The sequence below is a fragment of the Ambystoma mexicanum genome, chromosome 8, assembly GCF_040938575.1.
Source record: "Ambystoma mexicanum isolate Mex_15411 chromosome 8, UKY_AmexF1_1, whole genome shotgun sequence".
Lineage (NCBI taxonomy): Eukaryota > Metazoa > Chordata > Amphibia > Caudata > Ambystomatidae > Ambystoma > Ambystoma mexicanum.
Genome location: NC_090929.1, coordinates 1013480326 through 1013498284, shown reverse-complemented (window position 1 = coordinate 1013498284; position 17959 = coordinate 1013480326). Strand labels below are relative to the sequence as shown.

The 17959-nt window shown below is 49.1% G+C and overlaps 1 protein-coding gene across 7 annotated transcripts in view; it reads right to left on the bottom strand.

Annotated features, from left to right (window-relative positions):
• HSPG2 (heparan sulfate proteoglycan 2) overlaps positions 1–17959 on the bottom strand; it is a 1237996-nt gene that overhangs the window by 106372 nt on the left and 1113665 nt on the right. For all 7 annotated transcript variants that reach the window (XM_069610942.1, XM_069610946.1, XM_069610944.1 and 4 more), the window contains one exon: positions 13700–13844. In XM_069610942.1, coding sequence (XP_069467043.1) covers positions 13700–13844 — 145 coding nt within the window. The remainder of the gene's footprint in view (positions 1–13699; positions 13845–17959) is intronic.

The window sequence follows — 17959 nt, the reverse complement described above, 5'->3', positions numbered from 1 at the left end:
AACCCAAAGGGGACAGTATCAGATATAAAGCACTTACAGGGTCTGGCGGAACTCATTGAAGTAACAAGTGGGAAGGAACCAGGAGCGTTCAAACATATGAAACTCAAGTATACAGATAACTGCAGCAAGAGAATCTGGAGGAGCCCATTGGAGTAACAAGTGTGAATGAACTAGGAGGGTTCTAATATGTGAAACACAAGTAGAACCATCCAATTGGACAGGAAAGGGAGGCAAGAAGAATCCCTCGAATAAACAGGACTTTAAGTTGAAACCATCACCAAGAATTCATACAGCTCATGAGGAGTATGAAGGAGGTTGGGGAGGGGGGGTTATAGAACTTTGTTGGGAGATAACAGATGAAGATATTTTCACCTGGACCAGATAAATGAACTCTTGTGATATTATTTTAACAAACTTTTTTTCTTTCATGGAACAGAGAACAGCTTTTGGAGATCAAAGCCAGGGACCTTGGCCGGGCAAGGCCCATCAACCAGTAGCAGAAGCCTTGGTTACTTAGGTTGTTTTCAATAGTGATAAGACTAGATAGAAAGTCGTTTTTGACAGAGGACAATTTTTAATTTCTTTAGAGGACTGACGACCACCCTTTATTTCCTTATCATAACTTTATTTTGATTCAGCGCCATAAAATGTTTCACAACAAAACATACATTTCAAACAATGCAAGACCAGCCCCTTGCGAACATGGACGGAATAAGGACAATTAACCACTTAAGTGCTAAGGACGAGCTCTCTCATCCTCAGCACTACGTTTGCAGTGCTGAGGACGAGACAGCTTGTCATTTTTAGAACTTTTGTTTGTGCGATCGCTAGCAGCGATCGCATAAACTGGAAATCCAACCCCCAGATTTTTTTTTTATATTTAAAGGGGGGTGGCCCTCTCCCCCCTCTACCCTAAATGGATGGAGGGGCAGGTCATGTAGCTATCCCAGGGGGCAGAATGGCAGTGTAAACCCAGCCAGGACACCAGGATGGTTGGAGGTTCAGTCCCAGGGACCCTTAGCAATATTCCCATACATTTCCCAGAGGGAGAAGCTGTAACGCAGACCAGACAATGCTCCAGGATAGTCAGGGGTAATGTCTTCCATATGGGACGACCATCCCCAAGTGCAGCGGCTGTCCCAGGGAACCCCCGGCAATGTCCCCATACTTTCCCAAAGGGTATTTCTGTAACGCAGCCCAGCCAGCGCTCCAGGATGTTCGGGGTGATGTCCCTGGCCTTGGGTGACTGTCTGCCATGTGGGTTGACCGTCCCCAAGACCAGCAGCGGCTTCATGGAGCCCCGGCAGGGTCCCCGTCCTTTCCCGGAGGGAATAGCGGTAACGCAGGTCAGCCAGAATTCCAGGATGGTCGAAGGTGATAACTCCAGCCATGGGCACCTGTCTCCCATGTGGGTCGACCATCCGCAAGCCAAGGCTTCATCTCTAGTTGGGCTGTGATACAGATTTTCCCTCCGGGGAAGAATAGGGGACCCTGCAGGGGCTCTCTGGAACTGCTGCTGGACTTGGGACGGTCGACCCACATGGGAGACGGGCACCCAAGGCCGGAGGCATCACCTCCAACCATTCTGGAGTTCTGGCTGGCCTACGTTACAGCTTTTTCCCTCCAGGGAAGAATGGGGACCCTGCCGGGCCTCCCTGGAACTGCCGCTGGGGTTTAGTTTAGTTATTTGTAAGGCCCACCTAACCCTTGGGTAACGGGGCGTTTGAACTTGTGACATAGTTACAGATGCATACATAGAGAGTACATAAAACAGTGCTAGTCGACCATAGGTTACAGGTTAGTCGGCTTGCATATTGATACAGGCAAGTGCATGGAAAAGTCACTGGTGGTTACAGTTTGGACGACAGAGCAGGCAAGAAACATTAATAGAGCGTAACGTGTGTTATGGTACATGAATTTCAGCAAAAGGGGAACGGGGATGAGACTAGGGCCTCTTAGGGTTGGGATTGGTCAACTGTGAGAAACTTGAAGGAGTCTCCCTGACTAGTCCCCAGGGATCTGTCATCCAGGTGGCCGGGGCACAGCCATCACTATTGGATCCAGTTCCTGGGGGTGTGGACTAGTGAGGGAGGATCCCCTGGATGGGGGTCCTCGGGGAGTGGAAGTGGGACAATGACGGGTGAGACGCAGTATCCCCTGTCTTAGAACACCTTTTCCCCATCCTACCACGTAGGATACTCAAACACTCTACCCTCTGAGCCCCTTTTCCGGCACAAGCACTTTTGCACACCACAAAAGACAATGGACTAACACCTGAGCCGCTTGCCTGACATGTTCCAGCACAAGGGTCAGGCAAAGTCAGGCAATTGACCAGAATCACACACCAGACAGCCCTTTCCTTTCCACACAGGGATAAAAGGTGGAGCACGAGAGCACACAATGAGCAAAGCAGACCGCACAACGAGACTGCTTTCCAAACATGCCAGTTCAGGGAGGAGGAGAAAGGTGGCGAGAATCGAGAGGGTGAGAAGGAGAGAAGTGGCCTTACCCTTTCTGACCCAGACCCGCAAAGCCTCTTTTGAAGGAATAGTAAGACCGCGAACAATAGCCAAAGTGTGTTGCAGCAGATGTCAACGGTAAACTGAGCATGCCTATGCTGACAAGCAGGGCAGAGAGCCGCCTGCTACCGTGGTACCGTGCTTGACTCCAGATACAAACATAGCCAAGCGGTTCACCACACCCGGTGATTCGAGGGGAGAACCGATAAGAAACCGAACTGTGCTGAACGAAAGTCGCAAAATGACAAAATTATGGAAATTCAAAAGAACTGTTAACATTAAGGGAAAACCAGCTGCAGAGGGGTCCAGAACCACATGCGTGCTTACTCGAGACACTGGTTGATGCCCCTTTTTGTAAAAACTACCGATACCAGAAGCCCTTGGGAGAAGCGCAAGGAAAAGGTCAAAGTGGTCATACAGCGGTGTAGCAAAATCCACTGTACAGTTGAAAGGCTTTGACCGTCAAACCATTGGAAAGCCAAGGGATATGAAACACGAAAAGTGAGAAAGCAAAAGGAACATTGTGTTGACATGAGTTAACCCGGCAGTGGGAGGTCCACAGTGAATTTTTTTTAAAAACATAAAAACTTGTGAATGCAACAGTTGAGATCGTTTGGAAAAAGCCATAGTGAACCTGACCGGGGGAGGCTAACATATGAGAAGGGTCTGAGTCCGGAAGAGGGGGACCAAGAGGGAAGTCGTAACCCATCGATACCTGAGAATGGAACTGTCGTCTCGTGCTGGGAAAGTTTCAGTGTGTGCTTTGCTCAGGTGTCCAGCTAAAAACATGGGGAATGGAGACCCCAGGCTACCACATCCTGACATCACATTTGTAAACACTTTTCTTTCTTGTGAACACCATCCCACACTCTTTTTGCATTTAGTTGAAAGGATTGGCAAGGAACAAGTTACTTACCTGTAACTGCTGTTCTCCAGCATGGGTCTGGCATGGATTCACATGCTCATGAATATTCCCCGTCGTCAGGCTGGGAATCCTCGGTAAAGGAAAAATCAGTATCAGTTTCGTTTCTGATCTGACTTTCGTAGTAGTAACCAATCACTGATTTCTGCGTCATACTGACCACAGCCAATGACTGCCCTCTCCCTAAGCCCCGCCTCTGGCAGCCATCCTCAGATTTGGTAGCAGGTGAAGTGGCAGTATGACCAAGTGAAGAGCCGCAGAGGGGTAGGAGGGAGGGTTTGCATATGAATCTATGCCAGACCCATGCTGGCGAACAACAGTTACAGGTAAGTAACTTGTTCCTTCTCCAGCATGGGGTCTGCCATGGATTCACATGCTCATGAATAAGAGAATACATAGCAGTACACACATGCACAACAACGGGAGGTGGCAACAGGCTCAACATTAAGCAATACAACAACTCAACATTAAGCATCTCTTACCTCCTCATCAGGCTCACCTTAGGCGAACAGGTTGCGCAGCACTGCTTGGCCGACCCTGGACTCCTCCCTGGAATCCCGGTCGACGCAGTAGAATTTCGTGAAGGTGTGCGTCGACCTCCACGTAGCAGCCCTGCAGATGTCCAGCAGGGGCACACCAGATAGGAACGCGGTGGTAGCTGCGATTGCTCTGGTGGAATGGGCTCTCAGACGGCCGGGCAGCGGTCGGTTTGCCAACCGATGGCAGTACATGATACAGCCGGAGAGCCATCTGGAAATGGAAGCCTTTGAGAGAGCCTTCCCCTGATTGACAGGTCCAAAGTTCACAAAAAGTTGACGTCTTCCGAAAACTCTTCGTGCGGTCCACGTAGAACTTCAGCGCTCTAGCCACATCCAGCGAGTGCAAAGTCCTTTCAGCCGGTGACGAAGGCGACGGGAAGAAAACAGGCAACACCAAGGGTTCGTTGAGGTGGAAGTCCGACGGCACCTTGGGCATGAAGGAGGGGTGCGTCCTGAGCACCACCCTTGTGTCGTAAAAAGTCAAGTACGGGGGCTTGCAGGAAAGGGCCTGGATCTCTCCCACTCGTCGTGCAGAGGTGATGGCCACAAGGAACGCTGTTTTCCACGACAAGAACTTCAACGAAGCTGAGTGCAGAGGGTCGAACGGATGTCCCATGAGCTTGGTCAGCACCACGTTGAGCTCCCACGCCGGGGCCGGCGCCTTCACCGGCGGGAACGATCTGAACAGTCCCTTCATGAATTCCTTCACCAGACGATGAGACCACAAGGACGTCCGTCCCGTGGTTCTGGTGTATCGGGAGATCGCAGCAAGATGAACCTTGATGGAAGCGTGCGCTAGTCCAGCCTTGGCCAGCGTCAGTAGGTACGGCAGTTCTTGCGGAGCCGTAATCCGTAGAGGGTTAATCTTCTGTGCGTGGCACCAGACAGAGAACCTCTTCCATTTGTGTCCGTAGCATTTAAGAGTTGAGGATGCCCTGGCCTTTGCAAGAACCTCTCTGAAGTCGGCCGGTATGTCGTAACCTCCAAACTCTAGCGCTGCAGGAGCCAGGCCTGCAAGTTCAGCGACTTCGGGTCGTGATGGAGGATGGCGCCTCCTTCCCTGGAGAGAAGATCCGCGTCCACTGGCAGCTTGATTGACGGGGACGCTGACAAGTCCAGAAGGTCCGGGAACCATATCTGCCTCGGCCACGCAGGTGCGACGAGTATCATCCTGCACCGTGACCTCTTGAGCTGGTTGATGAGCCGGATCAGCAACGGCAAAAGGAGGGAACGCGTACAGAAATAGGCCCTCCCAGGGGAACGAGAAAGCATCGCCCATGCTCCTCGGCTGGGGAAACCTGCTGGCGAACCTCCGGCACTTGGAGTTTGTCGCCGTCGCGAACAGATCGATCTGGGGTGTGCCCCAGCGTCGGAAGAGGCGGTCCACTAGATCGTGTCGTAGTTCCCACTCGTGGCACGAACGCAGCTCTCTGCTGAGCGAGTCGGCGATGGTGTTTTTTATTCCTGCCAGATGAAACGGCACCAGAAACATCCCTTGGGCGACGGCCCAATGCCACAGATCCTGCGCCTCCTTGGACAGGGCTAGGGATCTGGTACCGCCCTGCTTCCTGATGTAGAACATGGTGGTGGTGTTGTCGGTGAAGATCCTCACCACCTTGCCCTTGAGGGACGGAAGGAAGGACCTGAGGGCCCAAAACACTGCACGGAGCTCCAGGATGTTGATATGGAGGGATTTCTCCGTCGGAAGCCAAAGGCCTCTCGCGTGCAGATTTTCGGTGTGCGCTCGTCACCCTTCCAGGGAGGCATCCGTGGTCACTGTCTTCTGGTGGCCCAGGGTCTGGAAGTCCATGCCCGCCGTCAGATGCGCGCGGGTGCCCCACCACTGTATCACTCGTCGGAAACTCTCGTCGAGTGTGATCCTGTCCTCGAAGCTGCCCGTCGTCTGGACCCAGCGAGCGTCCAAGAACTCCTGCAACGGGCGCATCCGAAGCCTGCACAGGCGGATGAGATAAATGCAAGAAGACATCATTCCGAGGAGGGATTTGATGGACCTCACCTTGGCCGCGGCCGCAACCAGCATCCGCTGCACCTTGCCCAAGATGGCCCTCGTCCTTTCCTCCGACGGCGAGGCCAGAAGCGCTACTGTGTCGAGTTTCGCTCCCAGAAACAGTGCGTCTTGCACGGGCACCAGGTGGGACTTGGTGTAGTTTATGGAGAATCCCAGGTCCGTGAGTAGTTGAATGGTCCTCGCCGTGTGTTCCGCGGCGAGCTCCCTTGTCTTTGCTCGGATGAGCCAGTCGTCCAGGTAGGGGTAGACGTGGATCCCCTCCAGGCACAGCGGCGCCGCCACCGGTGCGAGGCACTTGGTGAACACCCTGGGTGCCGACCTCAATCCGAAGGGAAGGGCTCTGAACTGGTAGTGCCGCTCTTGGACCACGAATCTGAGAAACTTTCGGTGTCCCTTTAGGATGGGGATATGGAAGTAAGCATCCTCCAAATTCAATGACGACAGGAAATCTCCCTTCTCCAGCTGACCCAGGACGTACTGGAGGGTGACCATCCGGAACTTCTGTGCCTTGATGAATTTGTTCAGTCGTCGTAGGTCCAGGATGGGACGCCATCCTCCTGTCTTCTTTTTCACGAGGAAGTATCTTGAGTAAACTCCGGAGCCCCGAAGCCTCTTTGGGAAGAGCTTGATGGCGCCTTTCTTGAGCATCGCCTTTACCTCCAAGAGAAGTTGAGGGACGTGATGTTCCTTCCTGGCCACGGGAGGGACGCGCGGGCACTTCTTTAGAAACTCAAGCGCGTGACCCTGGGCCAGGGCGTCCAGCACCAAACGGTCGGTGGAGATGGACTCCCACATGCCGACGAAGTTCGCCAGCCGGCCTCCCACCGGGGTGCTTCGGTGGGGGCCCGACCCCACGGCCGGTTCAATCCTGCTTCGACAAGGCTTTGCCGCCCTGTCCTCCCTGGCGACGACGGCGGGGTCCGCCCGACTTGCATCGTCCCCTGTAGGCTTCCTGTGACGACGAACGGGCCACTTGACGGTAGGTGGAATATCCAACGCCGGAACCTTTGGAGGCACCCTGCTTGCCTCCGGTGCTCCGAAAGGGCAGCCGTCGTTGCTGAAAAACACCAAGAGCCCGGGACGTCTCCGTGTCCGCCTTGATGGCTTGCAGGGAATCGTCCACTTTTTTCCCAAACAGGTTGTTCCCGTCGAATGGCATGTCCAAAACTCTGGTCTGCACGTCCTGCCGGAAGTCCGTTGCCTTGAGCCATCCACGCCATCTAAGGCACACGCCGTTGCCCAACTGGCGAAAACAAGTATCAGCGATGTCCGTCGCTACCGTAATGGCGTGGTCCGACGCCACTTCCCCTTCCTGCAAGATCTCTAGGGCCTCAGCCCTCTTGTCGTCCAGTAGGAAGTCCAGCAGGGGGGCGATCTTGTACCACAACTCCCTGTCGTAGCGTGCTACGATAGCCAAGGCGTTGGCAGCCTTAATCGTCGTCGCTGCCGATGAGATGACTCTGCGTCCCATCGTGTCCAATTTCTTTCCCTCGCCGTCTGGGGGGAAGTTGACGTGGAGGCCGATGCCCCCCCGCTTTCTTCCTGGCCGCCGCGGAGACGACCGAGTCCGGGGTCGGCTGTGCCCAAAGGCACAAGGGGGCCGCGTCCAGGACCCGGTACTTCTTCTCGTACCGATCCCTTCTCGCAGGCGTTGTGGATGGGTTCTTGAGGAGGGAGAGACCCTCATCACAGATATCATCCAGTAGAGGTACAGCAAGGACCGTCTTCCTCTTGGTCTCGCGCCGTTGATAAAGGAAGCCTTCCTTCTTTTCCGGGCAGAGCTGGAAAAGCTCGGATGCCCTGGCGATCATGGCATGAAACGATCCAATCTCGTCGGGCGGGGAAGCCCGGGGAGGAGGTGATGACAGAGGATCCTCGCCGTAAACTTCGTTGTCTGTACCCGTCGCGGCCGTGTCCGTCCCCATGTCATCCCCCCGGGTCGTGGACGGGGAGGAGGGCTGAGACGGGCGCGATGGTTGAAAAGGAGGTGGAGGATGAATCCTTCTCTTAGGAGGAGGGCTCCCAGAAGGGCCCGGCTCCGGGTCCCCCGTCGGGAGCGGTTCCTCCGTCGGTGGTAACGGCAATCTCGCCCTTATCTCTGAGCATAAGGACTGTATAGCCAACAAAATGGCCGCTGAGTTGTCTTGCGGCACTGGTTGAGGGGGTTCCGACGGGCGGACAGGAACCTCGTCGGTACCCTCCACGTTCTCGTCGTCCCCCCCCCTCGTCGGGGTCCCTCCCTACGAGCTGGTCTTCCTCCACGCCAATGCCGTGGCTTAAGAGGTTGAGGCCGAATCCACAATGGCCTCCTGCCCCCCCTTTTTCTTCTCCGTCGGAGGTTTCACGGGGTCCTGTCGATGGGCTTGAAAGAGGACTCCCTCTGCGGTGCCAGGGAGACTCTGGGCCCCGAGGTCGCCTCCACTGGTGTAGCCTCCACAGGCTGAGCCAGGGCAGCTGCGACTGTCTCGTTAGAGACCTTGGCCGGGTGGATCGAGACTTTCGCCACCTTAGGTGCGCTCACCGCTTTTCCTTAGGGGGGGGTCACCGCCTCGCTCCCCCTCCGAATTGGCCTTCGAGCTCGACTGGGGCCTCTCCAGAAGCTTCGCCGGGTGCTCGGACTTCCTCTTACCCGAGCCAGTGCGTTGGCTCGTGGTTGATGGCGCCGGGGAGGTTGCACCCTGCCTGGCAACCGAAGAGCCCAAGCGTTCGGCGCTCCCGGTGCCCGCAGTGCTTGGCCTTCTGTTGGGCCCCCGTCGCTGGGGCGCCCGCAAAGGTCTTAGAAGACCGCTCAGACTTATTTTTCTCGCCTGACGGGCTCTTCCCTTCCAGCCAGTTGGCGAGACGCAGATGGCGGTCCTTCATGGTCCGCTCCGACATGTTCCCGCAAAACGCACAGTCCTTCTCCATGTACGTCTCGTCTTCATGCAGGCAGTAGAGGCAAAGGGAGTGTTCGTCCTCCTTGAAGACATTCTGAAGCTGGCATGCAGGGCAGACCCTGAACAGCTTCCCGGGCGTCGAGCTTCCCTTCTCCTGGGCCATGTCCGAGATGGGCCTGAGAAAGTTCTGGAGTCCTCCAAAAGCGTGGCTCGATGAAATCTTCACCCTTGAGGGGCGTAGAAGAATCCGACACGGGTCCCCGTTGATCGGATATAGAAACGGTGGAGCTTGAGGCTCTTTTGACTGAAAAAAGAGAGAATTTTCCTACGAAAAAAGCGCGAAAACGCACTAAAGTCCGAGAGCAATAACACGAGGATCCCAACACTTGAACGTGCGGTAAAATCTGAGGATGGCTGCCAGAGACGGGGCTTAGGGAGAGGGCAGTCATTGGCTGTGGTCAGTATGACGCAGAAATCAGTGATTGGTTACTACTACGAATGTCAGATCAGAAACGAAACTGATACTGATTTTTTCTTTACCGAGGATTCCCAGCCTGACGGTGAATATTCATGAGCATCTGAATCCATGCCAGACCCCATGCTGGAGAATAGGCTTTTTAGTATAGGCCCTTTGTTTGACAAGATGCCACTATGACCGCCTTATTATTATTTGAGGGTCATAGCTTGCTCGCATCTTAGATTTAGGTTTAAAATGAGGTGTTTTTCCAACCTGCATATACAGTTTAATAAATACCCTTGAACTGTGATCACTTGTGTCCGTCTTTACTGTTGCCACCATGAGTTCCTTAAACAACACACATGTGAGACAGCCGCCCAAGGCCAAGGACATCACCCGACCATTCTGGAGCTCTGGCTGCCCTGCGTTAGAGCTTCTCCCTCCAGGAAAAGTTGGGGGCCCTGCCAGGACTCCCTGGGACTGCCGCTGTGCTTGGGGATGGTAGACCCACATGGGAAACGAATGGCCAATGCCGAGTACATCACCCCTACCGTCCTGGAGTTCTGGCTGGGCTGTGTTGTAGCTTTTCCCCAACAGGGAGCCCCGGGAGTGTGTCAGTCCTTCCCCGGAGGGAAAAGCTCAGCCCAGCCAGAACTCCAGGACAGTTAGGAGTGATGTCCCCCGGGAAGAGATGAGGACCCTGCAGGTGGTCCCTGGGAATGATGCGGCACTTGGGGACGATCAATCCGCATGGCGAATCAGGTGCCCATAGCCGGGACATCACACCCGACAGTCGTGGAGCTCCAGCTGCTCTGTGTTCGAGCATTTCATGCTGGGTAGGGATGGGGACCCTGCCGGGGCTCCCTGGGACTGCCGTTGGATTTAAGGATGGTTTTTCTTTTCCACCCAGGTAGGTGCACCCACACATGTGAGGTACAGTTTTTTTGTCGGGACACCTGTGGGAATGTGGGAAGGTAGGACATATGTTGGTGGTTTCGTAGTGGAAAATAGTGTTTTTTCCCTACATTTTGGACTTCGCTGGGCATTATGGATAATACATTCTAGGGCGATCCGTGCGAGTCAAACCACTTTGGATTCCCACAGGTGTCTTCTTATGGGAAATGCATGGGGTTACCCGTTTTCCTTGGTGGCTGCAACACCCTAAACCCAAATCTATAGGTTGTACACAAAGCCAAATCTAGTCTTGCCCAGGGCATTTGATGTACCAGTGGTTTAGCCTTCTCCCTTTGCGCCCAGGTAGGTGCACCCACACACGTGAGGGACCGTTTTCATTGGGACACCTTTGGGAATGTGGGAAGGTAGGACATTTGTTGTTTTCTCTTGGTTTGGATAATGTTTTCATACATTTGCTACTGCACTTTGTTATACAACCCTTTAATTTCCCAAATGTAACCTACATTTAGTCGCTGCTTTAGGTACTGTATGCTTTTGTAACGCGCACAAGTCACCTATCCATCAAAAGGTCTGCCTGTGCCCTTTCAAAAAATATATCCTTGCTAGTCCTCACCACATTTGTTTTCCTTTTTTTCACATGCTAAATACATCTGTTTAGGCCGTCCGCATAAAAATTCTGTGTACCATGGCTCTGTGTTTGGCTTGTGGTATTGCTTGTTTTGTGAATGTGTGATTTCCTAGCTAGAAGAGTTGGGAGAACGTATTAGTGCATTGCTTTTCTCAATATTCACAGAAGCCACTACCTTACAGGTCCAAACAAGTCCAGCTCATACCTTTTTTCTGTCATTTTTCAACTTTGTTTCCCAAACTATAGGAATTTTACCTACATAGTTGTTGCCGGACCAGCGTAAATGACCCCTTCCTAAACTTGGAACTGTGTCTACTTTTCAGAATTGTATTCCTTTCTGTCTTCCCATTCAGCTTTCCTACACTCCCTCTTCCATTCTGTCCATGCATGTCCTATTGGAAAAAAAAGTAAAGAATCTACTACCTCTCACAAAACTGATGGTAACCTTATAAAAATATGTTTTTTTTTAGTTTCCACTCAACCTGTTCTTGAAAGCCTGGACAAAAGGCGAATTCAGAACAGCAAACCATTTGCTCCCAACTCTTACAAGGAAAAAAACCACAGGCTTCTTTGTACATCATTTCATTGGCATTTTCTGAAAAAACACAATTTGCGCTCAGTTTTTTTATCTTCTCTCACCCTCATACAGCAGACTAGGATTCCTTGGTGGTGTTATGAGCGCCTACATGTGGGAAGGCCAATTTGGCCAAGATATCTCATGTAACAAAAAGGTTACTAGGGATTGAAGGGCGACAACCGAAATCTCCAAAAAAGGGCTCAACACTGGGAGGGAAAACCCTCGGCAGTTAATGGGTTAAACAAGGTGCTCCTGACTATTGAGTGACATCTTTGTGCAGAATAATGGGTTATTGGGATAGAATGGACTCTGACCTCCACTGTTGGCAGAGGTGGAAAAAGACCCAAAAACCCTTTCTCCAGTGGGGCTACATTTCCTCCAGTCAGAACACTCCCAGTTGAATTTGTTCCCCAGGGATTTGGGCTCACTCTGTTTGCACTAGTTACAGGGGGATTAACTGAGTTATTAGTGTTCAGGACGTCCATTGTCACATTAGTGTCTTGAAGCCTTATCTCGATGGAGTCCAGTTTAGCGTCCCCCAGGTTTTTGGTCCTCAAACAGTCTACAATCTGCTCCCTTTATTTTAGTTTAAAAGGTAAAGAATACCCTTGGATAGTGAGGCCTTTCTTCATCATTTAAAAAAAAAACAAATCCTTGAAATGTCCCCTTTTTGTCTGCCTCCTTCAGGTTTTCCACAAGACCTATGGGATTTGGCCTGCATTCAATTTAATGGGAGAACATTTAGAAACTCTTCAAACACCTTCTAAATGATTTACTGAGGTACTTACCTGAACAGGTATGTTTAGCAGGTCTCTCATAGGACTTGGAGTTTGTAGATAAAGACTAAAATTTTAGAAAGTACCAATGAAATGTTTTAATATCCTAAATCAGTGCAGCTTGTGTTGTGCCAGGAATGTAATAGTGTTACAACAACAACTAGTTTCTCTTTTGTTTGTTCTTATTTCTAATGGGATCTATTCAGGTACATTAATGCAATTCTAATTTGACTCCCAGTTACGTTGGCACTTTGGGCCAGTTTCCTTATGTGATCTCACTCCTTTCTGCTTACCTTAAGAGAACTTATATAGGCAGAGTACTCATCTCTTAGATTAGTCGCCTGTATTTTATGCTCTGGAAAGAAGTAGAATTAATGGCTTAACCCTTACTGTTTATTATATACTACTGCGTTGTGTTGTATTTCCCCAAGTACATATTTGAATGTGTCTTATAATGCAATGCTAAATAATGCTATATATATTTGCATGGGAGATTATGTGTGGTTGATTTTATTGTGGATGTGTCTTGTATTAATTGTGCTTTGGTACCAGCCCATACCCACCATACATTGAAGCCTGACTGCTTTGCTACATTACACCTATTGAAAGAGTTTGTATCCAACTTGATTGACATCCATCCTGTTTTCCATTAAGCATAAGTCTATTCTCACACAACACCATAGGGCTGTGGAAAAATGTCACTTCCACATCTGCCAAAGCCAGAAAAGAAATTAAAGACACAACATCTTCAATGTTGGCCTAAACCCTCCAAGGCCTAGTGACAGAAGCTAAACCACTTGTGTACTGTTTCATACTTGTACAGATCAGAATGTGCAGATCAGGATCATTGTCACCGACTTGTTCCCTCGAGCTTGAGCAAAACTGTGAACCAGAGGAACACGTGGAAAGGCAGGAAGCCTCTTGAACAATCAGTTTAGACAGAAGGCATCCCCAGAGAGAGGACCCATCCACATTCTTGATCCATAACTGGGGCACAAAAAATAGCTCTGATTCACGTAAAGATTGTGACCCCAGTTGCTGACCCTGTAGAAGAGCCCATGGCTAAAGTATGTGCTGTCAGCCACTACAGCCAAAGCAAGCTACCGCAGTCTCATTTTAGCGTTTGTGTGTGAAACGTGCCTTTAAATCTAGTTAAAGTAAAGCAGCAAACAATTTGGCAGCATCAAGCACTGAAGCTGGCTGTCTCTATACATTTGTTCTATAGTCATGTGTTCACTTGCTGACAGATTCCATTTGGTGAGAATCCTTTTAAAAATGAAAGATGAAATATGGTAGTGTTCATATGCACCTAGCCACGATTCTCAACTTGAGTCAAAGTGACTTGGATGTAAGACAAAAACCTCTCACTGATGAGATCGCCTCTTTTAGAGCAAAGTAGGTGCATGTGGTACCTGTTAAGGTAAATTGGGTCAGAGGAGGTAGGAGGACACTGGTGCTTACCTGAGAGGTCCCATTCACTGGGGGCTGATTATCCACAGCAAGGGCACCCTGGGTTAGGTTTCGGTAGAGGATCACTGTGTGGAATTCCCCAAGCTTGAGGGGAGTTGGGTAACGAATCGTTGCCATTCCAGAACCAGCATCAAATCTGAAATGTATCCAGAAGCACATTTTTTTAAAATAGAGAATTTCTGAAGATTAATAAAGAAGATCAAGTAAAATTATTAGAGAAGGGTATGGAAAAGACAAATACAGTGACAGGGTAATGTTGCCAAAGTGGTCATATGTAATTTAACAATTGAAGTAACAGATACAAATGAGTCTGATATGAAACGCATGTAGAATGGAGGGGAGACAAAGGAAAAGGTGGGAAAACAAAGCTGAAGGAACCTCAACCCAAGGCAGTACAACACACTCACCAGTATAAGCGAACAGTGAGGTTATGGAGATGAGAAAAACCATAAAAAATATCCTGGTGAGTTACAAACAAAATCCAAATAGATCAAAACCAAACAACACACACACAAAATAAAGATCACAACATAACAAAAAAGTGCGTTGGTTTCTTAATTTCCCTTTTTAAAGCCAGTTCCAAACAGAACCTCTTCTAGTCCATGTGTTGGTGGTTAGTCCAATGGAAGTAAATACATTCTGTTCATATCATGGCCCACATTTTAGGAGGCCTCCTAACCCCGAACACTGGGACTATTTCAAAATGTTTAATCATTCACTGCCAGCTATTAATTACTTCCCACTTGAGGACATATACCGCTTTATTATTATAGAGTGAATCACATCTAGAGTAGGCAGATCAAGTACTGGAATACATGCATTTTTCTTTCCTCATAAAAATGCGAAATTATTCTGCAGCATTTTGATACTCATGCTCTTGTTAGAAGCAATGCATAAATAAACCTTAAATGCACTTTCATGGTATACGGCAGGCCAGATGAAACAACTTGATATGCCAACATAAATGTTTTGTGATCAAAGGAGATAACGCCCCATTTCCTAAATACTTGACCAAATATGTTAAAAGCAAATAAACATATTCCCATTTCAATCAGATTAATTTGAACAGTTACTGAATCAAAGAATAGAGCATAACATACAGCTTTGTGTAAAGTTAGTCCATGAAGATAAAAAAAAACTCATCACCCACCTCCCGTTAACCAGCCACCAGAAGGCCAAGAGAAAATGTGAAAATAAAGCACTACAAGCAGGTGCATGCTACTTTTGTAAAAGAAAGAGATCTACATTAATACAATTTGCATAATGTAGATCATTTGCTGTAAAGAAGTGTGGCCATTTCTACTTTTCCATAACATTCCTATTTGTCAATGGCAGCTCCTTCAAAAAAGCAAAGACCAAAAACAAACATAAAAAACGAACTCCAATCTAAGAGATCTCTATATCTCCATTGTGATTTTCTTCCACAGTCTCGAATGCTTGATTGAATAAGACAACCTCAAATAAAGGAACCCAATTCCCAGAATAGCAAGGGTAAACATTTTTGTAGCCAGCAGACCCAATTTTAAATTACCCTTTTTAAGGAGGCAAAAGCTATGACGAGACAGCTATTATCATTAAAGGATATTGGGACAAATGTATTCAACTCTATGGAAGATATGAACTGCTGAAGCAGCGCTGCTACAGGTAAGTTTCTTTTCATTCTCTATAGGTTTGTACTTCTAGCCATGTATAGGCCACACATTCACCAAAGCCTCCTGCTACTTTACTAAATAAGTTAGACTTGGAGAGATTAACCGGAGAAACACCAGTTCTTGATGGATATCCTGTGAGTTTCCAGTGATTGGTTATTGTTAGGACTGATTTTCTATACTCTGATCAGGTGGACAGATCTATAGAAGGCCAACCTAGTATTGTGACAGGGACAACTATGGGAGCTGTAGCCAAACTAGCTCAAAGTAGCAAGGCGAGTGGTCTAAGCTAAGTCTCAAGAGGTGGTGAGCTTGTAAGGGGTCCACAATGAGCACACACAGTGAAACAGTCAAGGAACACACTTAGACAAAAACAGGTATACAAATAGTTATTTACTTATGGCCAAATAACAGTAAAGAATTACTACAAACCGGTAATATCACACAACACTAAGAATATGATAAACATACACAATCACTAGAATAGGGCAAAATGCATATCAAACCCCTGAAAGGAAGGTACAGATTAGTATTAGCACTATGGGTCCACAGAGAATAAATCCTAACTTCAGTATTGCATCCCGAAGCGGTATGGGGCCTTGTGCTCCAATGTTAAGGGTCCAGTGAACAATTCCAATGGTTATGGGACGAGTTCATCTAACAAACATGTTCCCAACTTGCGTACTGCTTGTGTGAGCAAGCAATGGCAAAGCCAAAATAATACAAAAGTTTCTAAAGGTTATCCAAACTTTTAAAAGGGAATTAGGGGTGCAGGTAAGTATTGCTTAAACTCACACTCCCCCGTTCTTGGATTCTTCACAGGACTTGGCAGGTCCCGCCATCAAGCTCAGCCCTGGCTTCTCGGGGGTTGCACGTTCAAGCAGTTCTCTGGTCGTTGGCAAATTCTGGTGCAGTTTTCCAGTGACAAAAATGCAGAAGAACTCAATACAGGGCCCCTCTCAGGATGGGGCTGGACGCAGGTAAGCAGTTTCGGACGATGGTCACAGATGCACAGCGACGCAAAGGGGGTCACTTCCACAGTCAGACTTTCCTTCCTATCCACAGTCCCCTTGATCCCAGGACCATCACATTTCGCAGAGTTAAGTCTTGTTGCACAAGCCTGGGAACCCCTAAGTTCCAGGCCTCAACTCGAATGGTGAAGTCTGCAGCCCAAACTCAGAGCTGGTCAGCCACTGGGCGGTCCAGGGGCACTTCAGAAGTCACTTCGGAAGAGGAGTCCAAGCTGATGTCGAGAATGGATGTTCCCTCCACTCCAAGGGTCGCAACTCCTTCACAGGACTGCTGGAGATATTCCACAGGACAGGGCTCTACCAGGACAGCAGCATAAGTTGACACCAAGACTCCTTCCATGGAGTCCACGGTCTCCTTGCAAGTCTTGCAGCTGGACATGATTCTTAGCTCCTTCAGTTTCTTGCAGGATCTCTGTAGAGTTTGTGCAGGCGTCCTCTTCTCATCCTAAAAGCCAGGGAAGAGCAGCAGCTCCCACTAGCCAATGACAGATCTGCCCCCCCACACACACACCCAGCAGTGGTCCAATAAGGACCACTGGCAGCAAAACCCATGCATACCACTCACACTGGCACCCGTTTGTGGATTGGGACCAGACAGTCCCAGGCCACTTCCTAGCAGCAAACACACATAGCCCTCTAGTAGCCTACCAAGAGCCTCTGCTTTCTCGGGCACTAGAAGCCCATATAAGGATTTGCCTAGCCTCACAGGTCAAGAAGAAGGCTAAACGACAAGTGAAAAACCTTGCGGCATGGTCATGTTTGACCACTAGTCACAGTTAGTAGCCAAACACAGTTAGGCTAAAAGGAAATGCCCCAAATAAATTGTAAAAAGTGACTGCTGCCACCAGCTTGTCCATTTAGCACACAGAGTAACCAACAATACTCTGTTAGACTAGGGCAAAACAAACAGTGTACCCCATTGTACTGCATTGTAAAATGCATTGTACAATGATAAAAACGACCACAAGTGCTAAAAAGGTACTAAAAGTAGTAATGTAGAGGAGCATGTAGACTATCTCGCAAGTGCCCACCCTCTCACCACCGTCATACTGGAGCAGTCAGAGAAGAGCAATACATGGGACACCCTGCATTGTTCCCATCGCATCAAGTGTATGAGAGACAGTATTCACTCAGACAGCCATACAGAATGTACCCTCGCACTGAAAGCGTGGAAGGATGTCGCCTGTCAAAATGTCAGAATGCATCAATGAATATTATTGACGGACGTTAAAGTGAAAGCTAACAAAGACAAAGTGATGTCAAAGAATATATATGCACCTATGCTAAAATGATATGAAAATACCTACAACAACATAACTGAAGCACTAAGAGTAACATGTACCTAAAGCTAAAGTAATCATGGAGCCAAAGCTAAAGTAATCATGGATCTAAAGAAGATGAAGTAACTTACTGACCAATAACTGTAAATACGCAGTAACGCAAGGTAGAAAGAAAACGTATAGAAGCTTGCTATAGAGGAATGAAAACGTGGCAAGGATGGTCATAATGGGAAAATGGACGCCGGCTCCCGTTGAACTTAACCGAGCTACCTCAGAGACAGGCTGAGGCTG